General features: G+C 57.9%; 1 protein-coding gene across 1 annotated transcript in view; it reads left to right on the top strand.

Annotated features, from left to right (window-relative positions):
- The first annotated feature begins 343 nt into the window (after nt 1-343).
- Nucleotides 344-22,556, top strand: part of PDGFRB (platelet derived growth factor receptor beta) — a 39,557-nt gene continuing 17,344 nt past the window's right edge. The window contains 11 exon segments of the mRNA XM_034656879.1: nt 344-975; nt 2,840-2,916; nt 4,526-4,612; nt 6,582-6,843; nt 16,169-16,214; nt 17,381-17,704; nt 18,242-18,508; nt 19,243-19,370; nt 19,486-19,660; nt 20,265-20,457; nt 21,133-21,248. Coding sequence (XP_034512770.1) covers nt 6,817-6,843; nt 16,169-16,214; nt 17,381-17,704; nt 18,242-18,508; nt 19,243-19,370; nt 19,486-19,660; nt 20,265-20,457; nt 21,133-21,248 — 1,276 coding nt within the window. The 5' untranslated portion in view covers nt 344-975; nt 2,840-2,916; nt 4,526-4,612; nt 6,582-6,816.

Genomic DNA, 22,556 nt, shown 5'->3' on the forward strand with positions numbered 1-22,556 from the left:
CTTCTTTGGGGATCTGCCTGTGCATCGTTGTCTCTCCGGCCAGCCTGGGCAGCCCTGGAGTGGGACTGCACCTTACTACCTCATTCCCAACACCCAGCAGCGTCAGGCACATAGTAGGTGCTCAACGTGCTTGTTCGATAAATGGATGTCACCTGACTCAGTCATATAGGTGATCAGAGCTGCCTTTATAGATGGGGAAACTGAGGCACGGAGAAGGGCGTCCGCCCCAGGTGCCACGGGAGGTGGGGCCAGACCACTTTTTAATAAAAGTGACTCAGCGGTTGGCGTGGGCTGCGGAATTTCTAAACATCCCCTCACATCCTGAGAGAGCCGGCGACGGAGGGAGCAAGCAGAAGGGAAGGAAGGAAGAAAAACAAGAAACTTGGGGGAAAAGAAAGAGAGGGGGGAAGAAACTGAAATTGAAAACAGACACACGCGTCCACCTTCCCCGCCCCCTCACCCCCCTTCTTGCAGCTGAGCCAATCAGAGGCGGCCCTGCAGCCTTTCCCCCAAAGTGGGGCGGGGGGGGGTGCAGGGAAGCCCACAGTGGTGTGAGCTCGTGGGGCTGCCAGCGCCCGCAGTCCCTGCCTATCCCGTCTGGGACCCAAGATCCCTCTGTGAACAAGTTGGAGGCAGAGAGGAGGACAGCAAGGAGAGAACCCGGCCCCTCTGACCAGCGGTGCCGGGCAGCAGCCCGAGCCGGACAGCACAGCCGGCCAGACCCAGGGCGGCCCCTCCTGGCAGCCTTGCTCCTCCAGAAGGATGCTTTGGGAGTGAGGCCACTCCTCACCCCTGCAGCCCCCCACTCCCTCCATTCTCCTGAGGCTCCTGGAGACTGCAGCTGTCCTCCCTGCTCTTCTGCCCAGCCTCTGCCCCATTTGGGATCCAACAAAGTCTTTCTGTTAATGAGAGGTCAGTGAGGAGGACTTCCTGGAGGGGGTGACAGCCCAGAGCTCAGAAGGCATCAGCAGCAAGGTAAGTGCTGGGGGAAGGGGGATCCCCAGCCCCTTGTCCTGTCCCTTTGCTCCAGTCTGTGCCTTCTTGGGTAGGTCAAAAAATGGAAAATATTTTTAACAAAACCAGATGGGAGGAGGCCGGGAGGCTGTGGGCGACGTCAGGCCTGGAGGAGCCAGTTCTCTCCTCTCCTGCTCAGGCTGCTTCTGGAGTGGGTGGCCTTGGTCTCCACAGCCCTGCTGCCCCCTGCTTTCATCAAATGAACCCCAGAAGTTTCTGGGAGCAGACTGAGGGCTTCCAAAACAAAGCACTGCCTGAGGGAGCCGGAGAGAGCTGGAAGAAGCTTGAGGGGGGAGTTGGAAGGCAGCAAGCAGGGTCCACGGAAAGGGGAATCTCGCAGGGGATAGGGGATCTCAGAACCATGGCCCCTGTCTCTGGGCGCAAGCCTTGTCCTTAAGAATCTGCCTGGCTCTAGGCCAGTCGGCTGCCAGGCAACCTCTGGGGATTTAAATGGATTTGCAAATTTTCCAGATTCCTAAGATGTCCTTCCAAACCCCCAGTGGCTGGGAAAGCACGAAGGCAAGGGGGCTGTGGCAGGCCTAGCCCAGTGGTCACGGTCACGCAGCTGGGGCTGTAGGGCTGGGGGCCTGGGACCAGCCGTCAGATGTGGGGGGCCCCAATGTGAAGAAGGGGGAGTCGGTTGCTGGGCACTTCACTCTGAACCCAGGCCGCTCCTCAGGCTGCCTTGCTGCCTCCCTCCTTCCGGACGCTGCTTTTACTTCATCCTAAAACATGAATCTGATTGCGATTCCTTCGTTGATTCTCCCCTATAGAAAGCCCCAGCTCCTAATAGCAGCTGCCACTGATTGACGCCTACTGCATGCCAGGGGTGCGCGGTGTGCTTTATGGGCACGATCTCATGTAACTCACCAGCAACTCCGAGGCAGGCATGTCAGTTTTATGCGTGAGGTTCACAGCGGCTACCGAACTGTATCACGGGGCTAGTAAGTGGCAGAGCTGGGGGGGAGAATAAGCTCCCTGCCCCGTTTCTCCAAGCTTGGGCCTTGTGTTCCTGCTAGTCAGATCCCAGGGTTCCCAGGAGGAGTACACACAATCCTGCCTGTGAGAACGCCCTTCCTCATCACCTCCATTTTCCTTCAAGGACCTTCCCTACTTCACCTCCTCCAGGCAGCCTTCCGGGGTTCTTCCAGTCTTCCAAGGACTTGCCATGCCTTTTGCCTGGTTGCTTGGCCTTCCTTCTCTTCCTATTTGTGCTGTGTGTGCACATCAGAGCTCATTCGGGCCCCAGGTTTCCCCATCTTGTGTTCTGTCCACAGCATGCCCGCTTGGGCAGTGAAACTGAGCAAATGTGCCGATGAAAGGTAGGAGGGGCTCACTGAAGACTTTCTGTTCCCAAATGTGAGACCAGAACCAGGCCCTCCCTTCCCTCAGGTGCCCTTTCAGAACATTACACTTCCCTCCAGATTGCATTTCTCTATGTCAAATGGGGAAGAGTGTCCTGGCCTGTCTGCCACCCCAGAGTGCACAGAAACCTCTACCAATATATCTGAAGTCACGCAGTCCTCCCCTGCCCCTGTGCCAGAGGCTCTCGACGCACACAGCTCTGTGATGGAGGGCCATGTTGGTCACTGCCGTGGAGCGCTTGCCCTGTGCCAGGCGCAGAGCCTGCGACCCCACACACCTTGGAACCCCCACAGCAGCTCTCGGGAATCCCCATTGTCGTTACCCCTGTTTTGCAGACAAGGAAAAGCCAAGGCTCAGAGAGGATATGTGACTTTCCCAGTGTCACACAGTCAGAGCAGTCAGAGTTGGTACTTAGGCCAAGGTCTGCTTGAAACCAAAGACTTAACCCTTTGCTACCCAGGGAGAGCCCAGGTCAGAAGGGAGAGCGTCTCCATCCTCCCACAGAGGCTGCTCCTGGCTCCAGCACCTTCCGCCACAGTAAGTTCAGCATCAGGTCCCAGCTGCTCCCAGGTCCACCCGGAGCCTGGCCTGGTCCCGAGTGAGGAAGGAGACCATCTGGCCAGCACCTTCCCTCTAGTGGCGATCAGGTGGCCTCTCTCCTGTGTGGGAGGAAGAGCTGAGGCTTGTAATTGCCCACAGATATGGGGCCGTGGAAAGCACCGTGGATTCAGAGTCAGGAGACCTGGCGTTTGCCCTGGCTCGACTCAAGTCCCCTGTATGGCCAACCTCAGGTCCCCACGTCCTTTTTCTGGGTGGCATCCACATCTGCAGGGCAGTGGGCACCATGGGTAAACCACGTCAGGTTTGGGCATCAGAGGACTGTGCATTAATCCCTAGTTGGCTCCTGGCTGACTGTATGCCCCTGGGCCAGCGCTCTGTCGCTCTTGCCATCAGTCCCCTCCTCTGCGAGCCGCAGGGAGGCATGAAGACTCTGTGAGTGTAACGTAGGTAAGGCGCTTAGTGGTTCTTGCACTTGGCAGGGCTGGACCTAATGATCATGGGCTAAGAAAGGGCCACTGCTCTCCCTTCCTCCTGCACAGGACTTGGCAGTGAAATTAGTCTGGGATCCAAAAAAGGGTTATGCCAACAGAAGGGACCTGGACACCATGGGTATTCTAAAAGTCCACTTCCACCTTCCAGGCGCAGTCTGTCTCTGAGACCAGCTGCCTTCTGGACCGGAGGAGGGGACTTGGTGTTTGCTCAGGATGGACTGCTGAGTGTGGTGGGGAGGGAGGAAGGAAGGAGAGGGTCCCTAGACTGCCCTGAAATGCCCTCTGTGCCCACCTTACTCCCTTGCACATGTTTCAGAACCCTGGGCCAGTGGGCCCTCGGAATGTGGGGAGATCTTCCTCCATTGTTTTCCATAGGCCTTCCCGGGGGCCTCCCCGAGGCAGAGTTCATAGCTCCTCAGCCGGGGAGCAGTGTGGGCAGGGCGAGAACACAGGGACCAGCAATCCCTGAGTGCTTTCCTTGTGCCTCCCATCCCATTACTGTGAATTTCACTGCTGTGCTCCTTGGGGTTTCGAACAGGCCCGGCATTCAGAAAGTGCTTAATAAATATTTGCCAAACTAATATAATCATCACAGCAACCTCCAGGAGCAGATATAAACTCTCTCTGTTTTACAGATGAGGAGAAGCTCAGAGAGGTTAAGTCAGTTGCCCAAGGTCCCACAGCTAGAAGTGGTAGAGCTGGGGTTTGCATCTGGGTGTTTGTGACTCTAGAGCCCTAGATGAGAGGCTGAGTGGGGCACGGGCCACCCCTGGGGACCCAGCATAAACTCCGAGAAGGTGCCTCAGCTGTGGGGGCCCCTTGGAGTTCCAGAGGTGGTCGTCAGACCCTGGAACCCATCCTGTGTGACTGTGGCTGAGTCAGGCCCTCTCTGGGCCTCAGTTTTCCCATCAGTAAGACCAGGAGGTTGAACAAGATGATCTCTGAGCTCCTTCCAGGCCTAAAACAATTCCAGGATTCCAAGCCACGCCAGCCTGGACCGGCAGCCACACAAACCCTGTTGTGTACTCAGGCATCATGCATATTTAACTTCACAATGAAAGGATTTTTTCTTACCCCTTCTTTACCCGTTACAGAAAGAGGTCAGGATCGATGACCACTAATGGAGAACTGTAACCTGCAATAAAGAGGAGAAACTGTCTACAGTTAGAGCAGCCCATTCGGTAATGCACTCAGTTTCTTGGGGAGCTCCCAGGGCATGTTCCTGCAGAGCCCACTGTCCGTTTTCCCGGGGTACAGAGGAAGGAGGGTCGGAAGATGTGCCTGTTGGGGTGTGTATGTGTGGCTGCTGTGAGCCTTTAGGCCCCTACCAATGCCGATTTTTTGAATCTCATATGCTCTGATTTTAAGAAGAAGGGCTTTGGCCCAGTGGTGGATGGACAAACGGTGGGGTCCAGAAGTGAGAATTGATGCGGGGTCCGGGTGGGAGCAGGTGTGGAATTTAAACACGTGTTGCTTCTAGTGTAGGCGCCACCTTAAGACCCTCCCAAGACGTCAGACCTGGAGCCGCAGGCCAAAGGGCTTCCTGAACCCCCACACCCTCACCCCGGGAACCCCCCTCCCCAGATGCTTTCTGGGGCACCCTGCCCCCAGCCTAGTGCAGGAGGCTGAAAATCAAAGTGAATTGCTTTAGCTGCATTAATGCCCTCTCTTCTCCTCGCTTCGGATCAGGGCTGTTTGATGTCTTGGTGCCCGAAACCTTTCATCTGCCCGCGATACCAGCTTCTCCGCCCTGTGATGGGAATGATCCTCCCTTGGGAAGTGGGGGCAGTGGGGGCAGTAGGGCCAGGGAGTCAGTTCTTGAAGGTCAGAGATGAAAATGACTCTGGGGGGGTCACCTGGTTCCACTGCCTTCTTGTACGGGTGGGAAACTGAGGTCCAGAGAAGGGCTGGTCCAGAAGAGAGGTCCAGTCGTACAGAGGGTCAGTGGTAGCACTGAGCCCGGGACCCCGCCAAGCACGTGCTGTGTCCTCCCCATCCACCTCTGTTCCCTGGGCTGAGGTCACAGGGCAGAGTCTGGGCTGAAGAGGAAATGCCATTTCCATGAGGGGTGGAAACCCCCCAGGATAGTTTTGTGGACCCAGAGCTCTCCCCACGTCACTTCTCCATTGTGGCCATGATTTCCTTTTATATAAGTGAGGGGGAGGCCAGGGGGCAGCTCAGTGACCCCAGATTTTCCATCCCGCTTTGCCCTTAGCCCCTGCCAGGTTTCTCTGGCTGTTTCAAACCCTCCTTGCCACCCTAGTAGCCTTCCTTCTTGGGAAGTAGAACCAGCTGGCGGGTCAGAGTCTCCAGCCCTGAAGCTGAGCCTCAGTTGGGCATGGGGGGTTCCAGGGTCAGTCCACAGGGCAGGGCTCAGGTTTACAAGCCTGTCGCAGCTGTAGCTTGGGGCACGGGGCTTGAAGGGAAAAGCTCACGTCTGATGCAGTAGACTGTGGGCTACCCCCTCCCACCTGTATTCGTACCCTTATCAGATCCTGGGCCGTGGCCTGTCTGCTGAATGGGTAGGTGCCGTAGTGATAAATAATGCATGGGAGAGACGGAGAAACGCGCTGCTGGCTGGCCGGCTGGCCAGTTGGCCTCCCTTTTAGTCCAGGGCACAGGGATGGTGCTCCACGCTTGCAATTCTTAATAATTTTGGAACCAGGGGCCCTGCATGTCCATTTTGCATTTGGCCCCACAAATTATATAGCTGGTTCTGCCAGGGACTTGAGGTAGGGTTTGAGACGGTTTCATACCTGAAACTGGCCTTGCTGCCGCCACCGTCCCCGTTCTAACCCACGCCCTTTCACAGATGCTAACCTGCCCCTGTCACTCCCGTTTGAGGGCAGGGGCTCCCTCCTCCCACAGTGCTTGGAGTTGGAGTCAGACTGTTATTGCCACCCGACCAGCACCCGGTCGCCCCCTACCCCACTACCAATGCCCAGAAAAGTTGGCTTCCTGGTGCCTCCGGGGCAAAGCCTAAGTCCTCACCCAGGACCCCAAGCCTTTCCCAAGGTGACCTCTGCATTCCTTCGTTGGGTCAGGCGTGAGCCCTTCCCTAGCTTTGTGCTACAGAGCCCTGATTTCTGACATCAGAGTTCTCCCCTGCTGTTTTCCCAGATGCCCTGAGATTTCTCACTCCCCACACAGAGCCGCTGTGGAATACCCTTCCCTGGCATCACCCACCAAAGAACCCAACTGAACCCTGGAGGCTGAGCTGGAGGCTGCCCCTTCCCCACTGGAAGAATCCCATACTCATGACACGTGCCATTACTGAGAACCTGTTATGTGACAGGTGCGTTTCATCATCATCGCCACTCCTCACAGCAATGGACAAGGAAGTCTCTTGTGCCATTTTCCTGGAAACTGGGACTCAGGGAAGTTAATGTCAGAGAGGTCATGCAGTTACAAGGTAGGAGAGCTGGGACTTAACTTGGACCTGGATTAAGTGGCTTCAGAGCGGGACTGCTGCACCTGGCCTGGCTGGGCCCCCATGTGCTTTTGGTGCCCTGGGTGGCATCAGGCACAGTTTGCTGGCATCGGGGCCCCCTTTTGCCCTCTAATCTAGCCCATCCCATCGCCACCCTGGAAGGCAAGAGTCTCCATTGGCTGCCCATGCCAGCTCCCCAGCCTAGTGAACCCCAAGATATTAGGGGACAGCTGAGGCCCCAGGCCTGAAGACCAGAAGGGCTGACCCTACAAGGCTATTGGATCCCTTATGGTGTGTAAGCATCTATTAAGCATCTACCATAAGCCTAATTCTGTATTAGGAATTTGGAGGCATCTGAAAAAATTGTTAGGTGTGTTTCCTCATTTGTGGGGAATCAACTGAAGGGACTAAAGCAAAGGTACAGGAAGGAAGTGGTTGGCAGACAGGGGACTGGGAGTCATTGGACTTGGGTTCTGGTCCTGGGTAGGCCTTTAAATCCCTGACTATGCTAGGAGTCACCCCCTGCCCCCCGTCCGCTGAGCCTGCGGGCGGTACCATCTATAACATGCAGCCGCCCCCTCCTAAGGGGTCCTTCTGGAGGGTGCTTTCCCACCATCTCATTTATCACAGGCGTCCCTTTGCTGACAAGCCTGGCCCAGGGGGGCCTGGGCTATGCGCTCACTGGCCAGACAAGCGAGTGAGTGACTTACTCTCCCGTGAGTGAAGAAAGAAGAACGAGGCCACTGACTTAGCACAGGGCTGTCTGCCAGGCCCTGTTCTAAGCATTTTACTTGTATGAACTCATTCAGTGGTCTCCCCAGCTCAGTGACGAGCCCCGAATTCCAGATGGGAACTCTGAGGCCCAGAGAAGCGGAGCGACAGTCTGTGGGAGAATCGGGGCGCAGGACTGGAGACAGTGGTGAGAGACAGACACTGAGAAAGGGAGAGGGAAGCGAATTGTGGGAGTTTTCTCCCCTCTGGCTCTGCTGCCCCAAGGGCTCTGAGGGGAATCTCAATGCTCCGTATTGGCTCCAATTAATGGCAGGGTTCTCGTTAGCCAGCTCGCTCTGCCCGCCTGCGGGCTGGGGCTCGGGGCTGGTGGGGGCAGGCCACGTGCTGGTGGGTCAGGACAAACGGCCTGAGGCCTGCCTGCCCCCTGCCCACTTGGCTCTGAGAACCCATTCTATTAGCGGCCCCCACCCCGGCCCAGGGCTGATCCCAGGCTGGCAGCAGCCCGGGGAACAGAAGGTTTACTTGTCTGCGCCCACCGCACCCCCCTTCCCCAGCCTCAGCCCAGGACCCCTCTCAGGGGCTCCTTTGGCTGCCAGGACCTGGGCTCTCCGTTGCCATGGCACCGGCCGGAGATGAGGCTCTTGGGGGCAGGGGAGGCGGTGCAGGGAGGGCAGAGAGGGTTGGTGGAGGCCCGGAACTCTGCAGCAGCTGAGGTGCGGGGGGCCCCGCCAGGGGCAGGCCTGGACCCTGAGCACAGCGGGCCTGCGGCAGAGCCGGCCACACACCTAGCCCGACAGCCCGGATGCTCCATCTCAGAGGCCGTCGGGACGGCCCTCAGGGCAGGCCAGCTACTGCTCGGGCACGGCCCCTGCCAGGCCCAGGCTGTCCTCTGCGAGGACTCCTCTCCTAAACCACGCGCTGACCCTCAGGCTCTGCAGTGAAGTTGCAGGAAGGATCTGAGCTCGAGCCCTGGCCTGACTTTCAAATGACTGGTTGAGCTGGGGCAGGCCCCTCACTCACTCTGCAGCTCAGCAGGGGAAGGCTAGGACTCCGACCTCAAGATCCTTCCGTCCTTGAGCCTGGATTCTGTATGGACCCCATGAGGATAAACTCATTTAGTCCTGTTTCCCTGAGGACAGACCTGTTTCTGGGCGGGAGGCAGGCAGTCTGTCGTGACAGTCAGGGAGACAGGTTTGGAGTCAGACAAGCCCGAGTTTGTATCCCATCTTCACGGCTTCCTGGCTGTGTCACTTTGGGCAAGCTACCAGACCTCTCTGAGACTCAGTTTCCTCCTCATGAAAGGGAAATAATGACTGTCACAGGACTGTTGTGGGGACAGAACAAAATCCCCCATGTAATGAACATGTTTGAACAGCCTGACCTCTGAGGGTCCTGAGCCGTCCGAGGACGGACTGGGTTACGGATGGGGTGATGAGACCCTGGCCATGGGAGGTGTGCCATTGTGGACTGGACAACCCCTTGGTTTGCAGAGAGGGAGGGGGAGACGTGAGTAGGGAGTATTGGGGGCCCCTTCCGGCCCCAAGGTTGCGGGCTCTGTGAAAGGTGGTGTGACTCCCACCTTGTCCTTTGGCTTCAGGCTCAGCCCGCTCACTACAAGGAGAGCCTGGGCCCCCAGGAGAGGTCAGGAAGCAGAGGGGAAAGAACTAGGCGGGTGTGGCTCATGGACTGAGCCTGTGCTGTGCGCCAGGCCTGGCTTTGTCATCTTTACCTCCCGCCTTAGGGAGGCTGTTACGTGCGCGTGGAGCCAGCCTGCTCTGGGGTCAGTCTGTCCAGGATTGAGCGCTGGCTCCACCACTGTCAAGCTCCGTGACCATGGGCAAGTGGTTTCACCACTCTGCGCCTTGCTTTCCTCATCCGTGAAAGGGAGCAGCGACCCGGAGGTCATAGGCTGTTCTGAGGTCATTCACATAAACAGCTTAGCCCAGGTATCGGGTGGCACAAACTAAGAGAGAGCTATTCTTCTTCCTGTTGTTTTCAAGCCCGCTAGCCCCTTGTTCCCTTTGGCATGGGCTCCGGGGGCCCAGATGGGCTCCAGAGCACTCGGGTCCAGGGGTCCACGGGGCCTGCACAGAGCCCTGCGGTGGAGGTGGGCAGCCCTGGGGGACGAGCAGGGAGGCCAGCGAGGCGCCGGAGGAGGCAGGAAGTGTTTGCTCGGCAGGCAGGCGGGTGAACAGGAGCACGGCGGGCCTCCCTCCCTCACTGACCTCCTTCTCAGGACGGTTCCCAGCCTGTGTGGGGAGCCAGGCCCCCTCCCCTGGGCCCCCAGTGGCCGTGAAGCACACACTGAGCGCTTTCCCACGAGCTGTTCCAAGTACCCGGGCCTGCGTTATCCCCCACCCGCAAGCCCACACTCTGGCGGGTGAGGGGGTGTGTGGCAGGAGGGGGGGTGCTCAGGCTGGGGGGACTCAGTCTGTTCTTTATCAGCCTGGCTCGGATCCAGACAGATGTTTCGTTTTATTTTGAACTTCCAGAAAATAGGTCATTTCTTTCCATTGTGTCCCTGGGGAGGCCTCCTGGGGAGAGGAACACAGAGTGAGTGAGGAGTGTGGGGGCCTCCCTTGGGCCCTGGGGAGCCGGGAGGGCAGCGACCTCCCTTCCTCAGTCATGATGAGCTGCTGGCAGGCCCAGGGCACCTTGTTTCTCAAAGGCTGAGCTAAGAAGTCAGCCCATTCCTAGGGGCACTGGGGAGCCGCAGAGGTGCCAGGGGAGCACATGATGAGATAGGTATTTCAGAAGGTTCCCCTGGTTGCGGTGTGAGAACAGGCCAGAGGGGACAGACTGGAGGTGGGGAGACAGAAGGGGGATGGTGCAACGGGACAGCCAGAGGTGACCAAGCTGGTGCTGGAGGGGCCTGGGGAAGGGGATCAGAATGCCAGCCCATGGAACTGGCACTGTTAGTCTATGCACTTGGACTCCCAGAACGGCTAGAGCCCATGCCAGGCCCCAACTTAGCAGATTTCTGCTGCTTTGTTTGGGGGACTGCATAGGTACCGGGGAACCTGAAGGTCCTCTGGGTCTAGAACAGCGTGGCAGAGTAAGGCCCGGGTGACCGAGCTGCATCGCTGAGCGAGTTGGGCCAGGTTGCTCTCTCTCTGGCCTTGATGTGGTCCTCAGGCTTCTGGAGGGACTCACTGTGTAGAGGTGGAATGTTGAGCATTCATTGACACACAGGAGTGGGGCTTAGGATTGAGGGTGGCAGGTGGGAGCCCCACAGCCTCAGCCCCTTCCCAGGCTTCTACCCCCACCGTCTCCCTACCCAGTGGCCCCTATGGTCCTCCCTGGCTCCCGGGATGAAGTTCCTCTGCCCGGGCTGCAAGAGCACACCTACGTCTCAGCCCACTTGGAGGAAGGCCACACGGGCCACCCTCTGCCAGGTCCAGCCGGTGCGGCCCTCTCTCATGCGCTTTCCCAGCTTTTGCAGGGAGGACTCCGTCCCTGCCTCCAGATGCCTCTTGCCCCCACACACTCCCAGGCCTAAGGCTGGCTGTCTTCTCTGAGCTGAGTCATGACATCCAGGCCAGGGCCCCTCCCCGGCACCCCACCCCCACCCCAGCATTCCAACATTGCATAGCAGCCTTCCCCAAGGAGGGTCCTGCGAGCCACAGCCTGTCAGCCCTGGAAGAGCATCCAGGATGGCCCTGCCCACCCTGTGTACAGATGGGAAGACCAAGGCTCAGCAAGGGGCACGGCGGGACAATAGGTGGGTGACAGAGCTGGGGCTAGAACTGCATCCCCTTGTTCCCAGTCAGGGATCTGCCCCGGTTGGTCCCGGGGACGCAGAGTGGTGAGGGGAACACAGAAGAGAGGACGAGGCTGCTGGCAGCGTCCCACTTCTGCCTGCACCTGAGGGAGCCCCCTCCTCTGAGGCTCCATCCCCATTCCCTGCCTGGGTGGGACAGCACAGGGAAAGTGACTGACATAGAGGTCCATGTGTGGACAGGGGGCAGGGGGCGTGCTGTGGGAACAGGGTGGGCAGTGGATGTAGTCCGAACCCTGGGTCTTGAGCCACCAGCCTCACATGCGAGCTGGGACTGGAGCCAGGGCTGCCCGGTCAGGTTCAGCGCCCCATTGGCCACCTACCCGAGTCTGGCTTGCCTAGGTCAGAACACCGGCACCCGTCTCTGTTTTTCTCTAAGCCTCAGTTTCCCCCCCTGTACAATGGGCACAGGAAGAGGGTTGGATTGGATAGATGATCCCTGCGGGCCGTGGAGCTCTGATACTCCATGACTCCAACCCCGTGATTCCATGGCTAGGCCTCCTCCTCCCTCTGGCATCTTGCTTATTCAGAGCACCCTTGGCCCAAGACTGCATGCCCCAACACCCCCCTCCTCCCTGCAGCAGGGCTTCCTCCCATCCCCACCTCGCTGCTCTTCTGCCCAGACTGTTCCCTGCCTCCAGACGGAGGGTCCCTCTGTCCACTCAGGGGCCCACAGCCCCTCCAAACCCTAAAGCAGCTCGGTGGCAGCTCTCATTCCTGCCCCTTTGCCTCATTCTCGTCTCAGAAAATGACATTGTGTCCCCAACACACACACACACACACACACACACACACACACACACACACGCCTGCCCCCCCTCCCTGTATTCCAGTATTCCAAGTCAGAATCAGGAGTGGGGGCTCCTGCAAGCTACCTCTCACTCCAGCCCCCCAGCATCTTTCACCAAGTCCCGTTGCCTCTCCGCTAAACCAGCCTCAACGCCGTCTGTCTCCATCAGCCCCCGCTGCCCTGTCCCCAGCCCAAACACAGAAGGCGGTGGCACAGGCTGGCACAGAGCACCCTGCCGAGGTTCACTCTCTGCTCTGCATTCCTAGGCAAGTTCCCTAAGTGCCCGCTGCCTCAGTTTCCCCACCTAAAACAGGAATACCCTTGCATCTATCTCACAGAGTGGCTGAGGAGCACTGGCTTGTGTTGGGTGTTGTGGCTGTGTGTTCGGGTGTGTTGGGGCCTGTGTGCACACAGGCCTCCTGCTCGTGCGCAGCTTGGCCGGGGCTGGGTATGCATGTGACTTGTGGCACGCGTGCGCCCCACCCATGGGCGTGTGGGAGAGCGTGCGGGCAGCAGTCTGAGCCGTGTGCGCGTGTGCAGCCATGTGTGCCGGCGCGCGGGAGCTCTGTGCACGTGGGTTTTGTGTGGGCACGCACATGTGCCGTGCCTGCGGGAGGGCTGGGCACACACATGGCCCGGCGCACACGGGTGTGTTTCCGAGCAGCAGCGTGTGAGTGAGTGCGTAGGCGGGGCTCTGTGGCGTGTGTGCACATGCTGGCCGTGTGCAGGCCTCCCTCGCCGGCAGCCACGGAGGCCCTCCTCCCTGGCCTCCCTGTGTCGTGGGAGTCTCGGGACCCCGAGGGAGGGAAGCTGCTGCTGGCGGATGTGGCCAAGAGGGACTGGATTTATTTAGATTAAGGTGGTGGGAAAGAAGTGGAGACTCATAGGAGCTGGAAAGACAGAAGGCTGGGCTCAGAATGATTCCCCAAGCATGCCGGCTCCCCGGACTTGGGGTCCACATTCTGCTCCCCCAAGCAGATCCTTCTGATTCACTGTGAGGAGTTGGGCAATGACACCATCTTTGGACCTCTGTTCCCGACCCCCCCCCACCTGGCCAAAATAAGAGGAATCATGAGGTCTTCCTGGTACTCAGCGCTTTCCTCATGGGCAAAGGGGGGATCCTTGAGAGTCCCCTCCCTCTCTCTGCTTCAGGGTCCCCCCAGGCAGGAGAGTACAGCAGGTAGGAGGGTGCTGGCATCCTGACTGTGACGTCTCCCCAGAGCTCAGCCCTCCCCAAGAAGAAGGGGAAGTTGTCACAAGCCCACAAACTCCGAATTAGCTGCTTGGGCCTCTCTGGGGTCGGCTGGCACCACAGCAGCCTCTGAGAAGCACAGAGGTCCATAAGACATTGGGTAAATAATTGGGGGTATCAGGGAGTCATCTGAGATGGCCCCAGGAGGTTAAGCTGGGTGCCCCCAAACCCTACTCTCCTTCTTCTCAGTCCTCCTGTTGTCCACGCCACCCTTCCTCTTGCTGCTTCCTGGGTTTCCATATCACCCGTTTATTTGTCTCAAAGTCCCCTTGAAAGACCGGCTAACTCCTAATAGTAGAGATGGGAAAAGTGAGGCCCAGAGAGGGAAGTGCTTTGTCAAAGTCCACACAGCATGTCTGTGACCAAATGGTTAGGAAATTCAACCTGTGGCATGAGATGGGTTGTGGATTCTCAAATGATTCCAGGCTCAGTAATGTAGCCCCCTCCTCATCAGCCCTCACCTCCCTAAACCACCCTAGCAGGAATAACAGTGGCCAGAACCTTCTCTCAGGCCAGTCAAAAACACAGTCTTAGAACAGGGGTAGCTCTTGCAGTTGTCCCATCCAAACCTGTCCCTATATTCATGGGGGGAAACTGAGTCCCAGAGAAGGCAGAAGATTTGCTGAGTCTCACGTGAGTCTGAGGTCCCTTGTGACTGGAGCCAAAATGGTCATTTCCTAGAGGGAGAAGTCAGTCCAAGATCCCTGGGGTATCTACACTCGACCTGAGCTCTTCTGCCCACACTATTCTCTCCCTAGTCTGATTCTGCCTTTTCACTGTGTGACTAGGCCACAATTCTGTCCCTCTCTGGGCCGCTACCTGTTCAAGAAGTCCCCTCCTTGCTCAGAGTCTCAGAGATTCTGAGCTGCCCCCAGCCCCAGGCCCAGTAGGAGAGGAGCCAGGGTCAGGGGAGCTGGGGGCCCAGCCTACAAGGCCCAGCCTTCCAGAGCCAGGCCAGCCCTGGTTGCAGTGACCTCCCATCTCCAGGCCAGCTGACCAAATTCCTCCTTTAGAATAATAAACAGTGTGGCCAGCCAGGGAGGCTGGGAGGGGTGGGGCAGGGAGGCTGAAATGACCCCCTCCCCCAGCCTGGGCTGCTAATGATTTTCTTTGGCTGAGATTTCAGGCAGGAAGGGGGGAGCAGGAAGGGCACCCACTGAGGGGCAGATGGGCCTCTGTGGGGGCTGCTGGCTCTGCCTCGGCACGGCTCCCTCCTGCTGGCGGAAGACTGGCATCCAGCTGGAGGGGCTGGGGCAGGAGGGATGGGAGTGGGGGTGCTGTGGAAGGGCTGGGCTTTGGGTCTGGAACAGCTGAGAGAGAGGAAAGGGGAGGTATGAGGAGACCCTCAGGCAAGCCGGTCCGAAGGGACAGGGAGAAGGAGGAAGGGCAGAGCACAGCTGCTCAGAGCTTCTTGGGGTCCTGGGCAGAGCTGAGCCCGTGGTCCCACATCAGTGGTGGCACACTCCCCATCATCTCATTTTCACAGCTGGAGACTGAGGACACAGAGAGAGCGATGGCGCAGGAGGCAGCCCCAAGGGGGCTCAGACCTGGAGCCCAGCCCTGGACTGGAAAGTAAAGGGCTGTGATGGGGAGTGGAGTGGGGGCAACCTGGGCGTGGCTTGAGCCGGGCCTGGCTGGGCAGCCGCTCAGAGAAGTCAGCAGACCCACGGCATCGGAGGCTCCCTGTGCCTGGTCACGTGGTCACATCCCACATTTCTTGCTCCGTGACCCCTGTCCACGTCTGGTCTCCTTCCTATTGATGCTGCTGGCAGACCCTCGCAGGCTTGGCTACTGGTGGTTATCTGGGATCCTCAGATGGGGCTGCCAAGGGCAGGGATGGAGCAGAGACCCACCTAATTCTGTGTCCCTGCTTCTGTCTCCTGCTGCCTCCTCCACTGCGTGCTTCCTCCCGTCAGTCTCTGTGCCTGTCTCTCTCTGCCTCCATCATTCCAGGTCTCTTTGTCCCCCTCCGCGACGAGCTCTGCTGTGTCACCCTGCGCAAACGTCTTTCCCACCCAGAGCCTTGGTTTCCCGGTCTGGGGCGCTGAGGGTGGGGGGCCTGGATTCAATAGTCTCCAAAGACCTTTGAAGCCTTACCGTGCAGTGGGGCCTCCCCAGGCTCAGCCCCTGGCCCCTCTCCCCTAGGCCTCCCTGTGCAGCTTGGGGCTGAGTAAAGGGGGCCCAGGCACGGGGCTGCCCCCCCACATTCCGCAGCCCTGACTCCCCCGCTTCCCTTCCCACAGCCGCCTCCACTTCCTGTTGTGTTTTTGGAGCCTGTGGGAGTTCTCTGGGCTCTGGCTTTCTCCCTCCTGCTCCCCCAGGCCTTTCATCACGCTTTCCCAAATATTTGTCCTGGCAGATAAGAGCCTGGTATTGCAACTGTCACCCGAGGACTGGCTGTTAGAGCTGGTGGGCCCCTGAACACCATCCAGCCTGAGTCCCCCACTCCCACTGTACATATAGAGAAACTAAGGCCCAGAGAGGCCCGGGTTCAATCAAGGCCACTGGAGAGAGAGAGGCAGAGGCAGAGCCAAAGTAGGGTCCATGCACCCTGAGGCCTAGCCCCGTGCCGGGGGAGGGGACTCTTGGGCATGAGTGCCCTCTTGATCATGGGACATGGGTGGCTTTTGACTTCAGCCCCACAGACATGGAGGCTGGGTGGTCTGGGCTGGGGTTTACTCTGCAGGACCCAGGTGCTAAGTCCGATTTCGCAGTGACTGCCCACTCTGAGCCCTGACCCTATTTAACTCTGCAGGACACCATGCAGCTTCCGAGCGCCATGCCAGCTCCTGTCCTCAAAGGTAGGTACGCTGTGGCTTCCAAGTGCCATGCCAGCTCCTGTCGTCAAAGGGGTCGGGGGCCCCTGGGGAGCCATGAAGCAGAACCCTGGAGCGGGCAGGGGTGGTGCATGCTAGCACCGGGGCCCGGGAGCCCAGGGGCGCTGCTGTGTTCCTGAGCCTCAGTTCCCTGCCCTTCCAGGGGTGCTCAGTGGAGGCCTCCTTCTACGGTCCACTCAGCTCAGAAACCTCGGTGGACCCCTGCTTGTCCAGAGCCATTAGCCCAAATCCTTTGCTCAGCCCTCCATACCCCATGCCCCCTCACCAAATGTCCCTGCCCCACTTGCTAACAGTCACCCCGGTGTTCCACCTCTTCTTGGCACTCTTTGCTACCAGCCTGGCTGGTCTGCTTCCGGTCTGGGGCTCCCCTCCCCTGCCTGGATCTCTCACCAGCTATGAGCTCCCAAGTCCTGGCTGGGCTTCTGCTAGCACACCCTTCCCTCACTAGTGCCTGTTCCATGCAGTCGGTGCTCCAGGGGCTGGGCAGTCGACCAGGCGGTCAACTGTCACTGGCCATCAGGGACCAGCCGATAACCTACCGAGGCTGGCTGGCTGGCTGAGCACCCGTGGGTCTGGAGGATGTGGCTTACAGAATCCTTCCCAGAGAACATCAGCAGGGAGAAAGGAACCAATCACCTGACACCCCACCCCACCCCAGTTCCCTCCAGCCCCCGGCAGGGTGGGGGGTGCTGCTGAGTCTCTCCTTTCCTGTCTACCCTACGCTGAGCTAACTTGCCCCACCCTCCCCAATCACAGCCACCTCTGGGCTTGGGTGGAACCTGGGTAGCTGGGGCAGCTGCAGGGAGGGGGCTCAGAAAGTGACCTGGGAAATAATGCAGGAACTGGAGGCCTGGGAATTGCTTCCCGAGGATTTCCTGATGCCTTCGGGAGAACATGCCCACAGCCTGAACACGGCATAGCTGGAGGACTCTGAGGCTGGGATCTGGAGGCACTAAGATCAGGAGGCCAGGAGGCTGGGCAAGCAGGCTTCAGAGCCGTGGGTTCCAGTCTATGTCTGATCAGGGAAGTGTGTTCTTCAAGGGCGTGCAGATACGGCCTCCCTGGGGTCAGTGGTGAGGAGAGGTGCCGATACTCCCGTGCCCTGATATCTGATGCCTTTTCTCCCGAAGGCCAGGTGCTACTGCTGCCCCTGCTGTTGCTGCTGGGCCCACAGGCCTCCTGGGGCCTGGTCATCACACCCCCGGGGCCAGAGCTTATCCTCAATGTCTCCAGCAACTTCGTGCTGACCTGCTCAGGTCCAGCTCCGGTGGTGTGGGAACGGATGTCCCAGGAGCCCCTGCAGAAAATGGCCAAGACCCAGGATGGCACCTTCTCCAGCACACTGACACTGACCAATGTCTCTGGGATAGACACGGGAGAATACTTCTGCACCTACAAAGGCTCCCATGGGCTGGAGCCTGGGGAGCGGAAACGGCTCTACATCTTTGTGCCAGGTAAGTGCCCCCACCTGCGTGCTCACTCCCTGACTTCTCCTCTCAGCTGCGCGTGTCTGGGGGGAGCTGCGTGGGGAGCTGCGAGTGCTTAGTGACATTGTGAGACACGGCCAGCTTAGACATGCAGACAGATCATGGAATCCAGCCTGGCTTAGTCCAGGAGTATGTTCACTCCCACCCCTGGGTCTGGAGATCTGACTGCTCCCTGCCAGCCCACCCCATTCGTGGCTCCCCAGAACTCGGCCTTCTCAGCACGTTCCAGTATGCTCTCTTTGGAGCCTCCACATCCCATCTTTCCCATTCTCCAAGCTCTGGGTACCAGCTGCCCTTCGACTTGCAGCTTATCTTCTTTCTCACCCTGGTGCTGACCATATCAAATGTTAAAACTGGAAGGTACCTCTGAGAGCATCCTTATTCTGTAAGGGGAAGACTCAAGGCCAGAGAGGGGATGACACCTGCTCATGGTCACACAGAAATTCAGGGGCTAGCCAGAAAACCAGCTCCCCTGACCCTCATTCTTGGCCCCACTCCTGGCAGATCCCTCGATGGGCTTTCTCCCAGTCGACCCCGAGGAACTATTCATCTTCCTCACGGAAATAACTGAGATCACAATTCCATGCCGAGTGTCGGATCCGAGACTGGTGGTGACACTGCACGAGAAGAAAGTGGATATCCCACTGCCCATCCCCTATGACCACCAACGTGGCTTCTCTGGTACCTTCGAGGACAAGACCTATGTCTGTAAAACCACCATCGGGGACAAGGAAGTTGATTCTGAAGCCTACTATGTCTACAGCCTCCAGGGTGAGCCCCCTTTCTGGCCTGATGCTCAGCAGAGGCAAGTATGGTCCTCCACAGAGAAAGAGCCCTTTCCAGCTTACAAAGTGGGCAATTCTGTTTTTCACTGGATTCTCACTGTAGTCTTGGAAGGCAGGTAATGTTTCCCCCATTTTACAGGGGAAAAGCCTGAAACTCAGAGGATGGAGTATGCCCAAGGTCATGGGGAGGGTGAGTGACAGGGCTGGGCTATACACCGTGGTAGGCAAAGGCACAGGCCTTGGAGCTGGTTGAGTTTGAATCCCAGCTGCGCACTTCCCATCTGAGTGAGTTTGCACGAGGCACATAATCTCTCAGAGTCTGCTTCTCCCTCTGGAAAAATGAGGAAAACAATGACTGCCCACCTAGTGGGATTATTGTGAGGATTAAAGATAGAGGCTCCCTGGTATATGGTTTGTGCTCCACACCTTTCTCCTGTACTTAGATGCCCAAAGAATACATTGATTCAAGACTGTTATCTCTTCTAGAACGTCAGCTCCATGAGGACAGGAATTTTATCTGTTGTGTTTACTGCTAAAGTCCCAGTGCCTAGCATAGTACTTGGTGTACAGGACATAGTTAACAAATATTTGTTGAATGAATGAATCTTCCACACCAGTCATCCCTTCCCTCTCTGAATCCCCACCCCATCCCCAAGCTGAAGGGCTGGTGTGGTGGCTGGTGGTGACTTCCTTAGCCCTAAACTAATCTCTCTCCATTAGTGTCATCCATCAATGTCTCAGTGAATGCAGTGCAGACTGTGGTCCGTCAGGGTGAGAATATCACCATCATGTGCATTGTGACTGGAAATGAGGTGGTCAACTTTGAATGGACATACCCACGCATGGAGGTAATGCTGGGCCCTGGGGTTGGAGGAAGGGCCAGGGAAGGATGGATATCTTGACTTGCAGCCTAACTTCTTGGACCCTGCCTGATTGGGGGCCTTACCCCACCTGTCCCAACAGAGCGGGCGGCTGGTGGAGCCAGTGACTGACTTCCTCTTCAATATGCCCTCCCACATACGCTCCATCCTGCACATCCCCAGTGCTGAGCTTGGCGATTCAGGGACCTACATCTGCAATGTATCAGAGAGTGTGAATGAGCATCGAGATGAAAAGTCCATCAATGTCACTGTGGTTGGTACGTGCCTTGGGCTTAGCCCCGACCCTCCTTCTGAGCTGGACCTAGACCCTATCATAGCCCCCAGGGTACTGTCAGCCGCATTCCGGTACAGCTCTAGCTTCAGTACCAACCAAAGTCCAGGATACACCCAAACCAAAACGCAGTGTCAGCCCCAAATCCAACTCTAATCCCAGCGTGGACTTTCTGCCTAGCCAGAACCTCAGCCCCAACCCGATTTCTAAACCCAACTGCCATCCCACGCCCTGGTAACCCCCTTCCTCAAATTCAACCATACTGCAACTCACCTTAGCCACAATCCTGAGCCAGAGCACGCTCCGTGAGAACAACTCCAGTCCCAGTCTCGAACCCAGTCCCCAAATCAATATCAGCCCCCAGTTCGGCCCCTGGTCCATTCTCAGCCCCAACTTCAACCCCAGCTCCGGTAACTCCGTCACTGGTTCGGGTCCTAAAGCCTGAAGCCCCGCCCCCGGAAGGCCTGGCGCTTTTGGCATTCAGTGGATGCCCTGCCTCCGGGAGCCCCGCCCCCAGGAGGCGCTGTCCTATTGGTAGTCGGGCCTAGCCCCGCCCCCGGGGCCCCGCCCCTGACGGCCGCCCCTTGCAGAGAGTGGCTACGTGCGGCTGCTGGGAGAGCTGGACGCCATACAATTCGCGGAGCTGCACCGCAGCAGGACTCTGCAGGTCATGTTCGAGGCCTACCCGCCGCCTACTGTCATGTGGTTCAAGGACAACCGCACGCTAGGCGACTCCAGCGCAGGCGAGATCTCCCTGTCCACACGCAATGTGTCTGAGACCCGGTGAGCAGCAGCCCAGCCACTCCATTCTTGACGTTATTCTCTGCAGCTGCCAGGCAGCTCACAGCCTTCAGCCGCTGGGCACACCTAGAACCACCCTTCCTGAGAGCCCACTGTGTGCGAGGTGCCGTGCCAGGCACTGGGAGGCTGCAGGGATCCGAATAGACTTCCAGCCCTCCTAGAGTTTCCTGTCTAGTGGGGGAAACAGACACCGGTCAGATGATCACCCAGATGTTTAGTTGTCCTTGTGATGGGTGGAGCCAGCCGGGAGCAGCTGAGGAGAAAGAGGCCAGATGATCAGGGAAGAGGGTCCCGGGCAGGCCACTACCACCTATGCATGGATGGTGGCCCGGAAGCTGGAGATGAGCAGGCGGTCTGTGCGGAGAAAGCCATGTCAGGCCTTTCTGCAGGAGTGAGATGTGGAGGGGGAGGAAAAGGGTGCTTCCCCCACCCTCTTCATCCCTCCTCAACCCCCCCCCCTTAGCTCCAGTGGAGCCAGCTGCCAATGGGTGGGGATTCAGGAGACTGGTGTGAGTTCTGCTCTGCTACTGACACCTGCGTGACCTTGGGAAGCACCTGCCCCTCCCTGGGCCTGGTTTCTCTGGTCTGTACAAGGAGGGTGGGGGGAACTGTGAGAGCTCTTCCCTCTCTGGCAGCTGAGCCTGTCATGCTCTGCAGGTACGTGTCAGAACTGACGTTGGTACGGGTGAAGGTGGCCGAGGCGGGCTGCTACACCATGCGGGCCTTCCATGAGGACGCGGAGGCCCAGCTCTCCTTCCAGCTGCAGGTCAACGGTGAGGAGCGCTGCACCCTGCCTCCCCCACCCCCGCCCTGCTTCCCTCTCCCTTCCTACCCTGTCCACCCACCCATAGGAGGAGAAGGAGCAGGAGAGGGAGCCGAGGACTCAGGAGGCTGGCTTCTAGGCTGAGCTCCAACACTTCCGCTCCCGTGTGAACTCGGCGTATCCCCTCTTTGGGCCTCAAGCTGTATAAGGAGGCCACTGGGCTACATTGGTGTTCCCCAAACCTCAGGCATTCATGTACTAGTGCCCAGATTTGTCCTTCTCACATACCCTTATACTAGACTACTCGTTAGATAGATATTTATTGAGCAACAAAACACCAGTCTGCTCAAGGTTCTTGAGGCCCGGCCTTGGCGCCACTTGTCTCCTGCTGGGGGCAGACAAGCACTCAACAGTAGGGCAAAGAACCAGCAAATGACACAGAAGAAGGTAACAAGTGCTGTCGAAAGGGAAAAAAGCTGGGTAGGGAGGATCGAGAGTTTAGGGGACATGGGTGGGGAGGCGGGTGAGGGTTGCAGATTTTAAAGAGCCTGATCAAGTTGGCCTCATGGAGCTTCAAGAAGGTGAGGGTGTTTATGGGGCGCCTGGGTGGCTCAGTCATTAAGCGTCTGCCTTCACCTCAGGGTGTGATCCCGGCATTCTGGGATTGAGCCCCACATCAGTCTCCTCTGCTAGGAGCCTGCATCTTCCTCTCCCACTCCCCCTGCTTGTCTCTCTCTCACGGGCTGTCTCTCTCACTGGCTGTCTCTGTGTCAAATAAATAAATAAAATCTTAAAAAAAAATAAAGAAGGTGAGGGCATTTGCCAAGTGGTTCTGCAGGGCAAGGGCCCGCCAAGCAGTACCAAGGCAGGACCCCAGCAGAGAAGCCAGTGTGGCTGGAACCGAGAAGGGGGAGAGTGGTGGGAGATGAGGTCAGAGCTGAGACCTGGTAGTGGGGGGCGCAGATTGTGTGGGTCCCCTCAGGCCCCCTGTATGGACTTTGGCTTTTACTGTGACTGAAATCATGGAGCCATGGCAGGGTTTTGAGCAGGGGAATGACACACTAATGACTTACTGTTTTGTCAATTGACTTTCTAAAAATAAATTTATTTTGAAAGAGAATTTAACCTCTCAATTGTAGATGGAAAATCAGCATCACATGTCATAAATACAAAGCAGCCACTAAAATAAACTCTGGGAAAACAAAGCAATGCTATTAAATTCTAGCTGCCTGCTCTTGCTTTCCCAGGGCTTTCTCTGACCCTCAGACCTGCTCTGTCTTTGTTAAAAGGGAAGATTAGCGAGTCTCAGGGAGGTGTT

Source organism: Ailuropoda melanoleuca, chromosome 3 (assembly GCF_002007445.2).
Source record: "Ailuropoda melanoleuca isolate Jingjing chromosome 3, ASM200744v2, whole genome shotgun sequence".
Taxonomy (NCBI): Eukaryota; Metazoa; Chordata; class Mammalia; order Carnivora; family Ursidae; genus Ailuropoda; species Ailuropoda melanoleuca.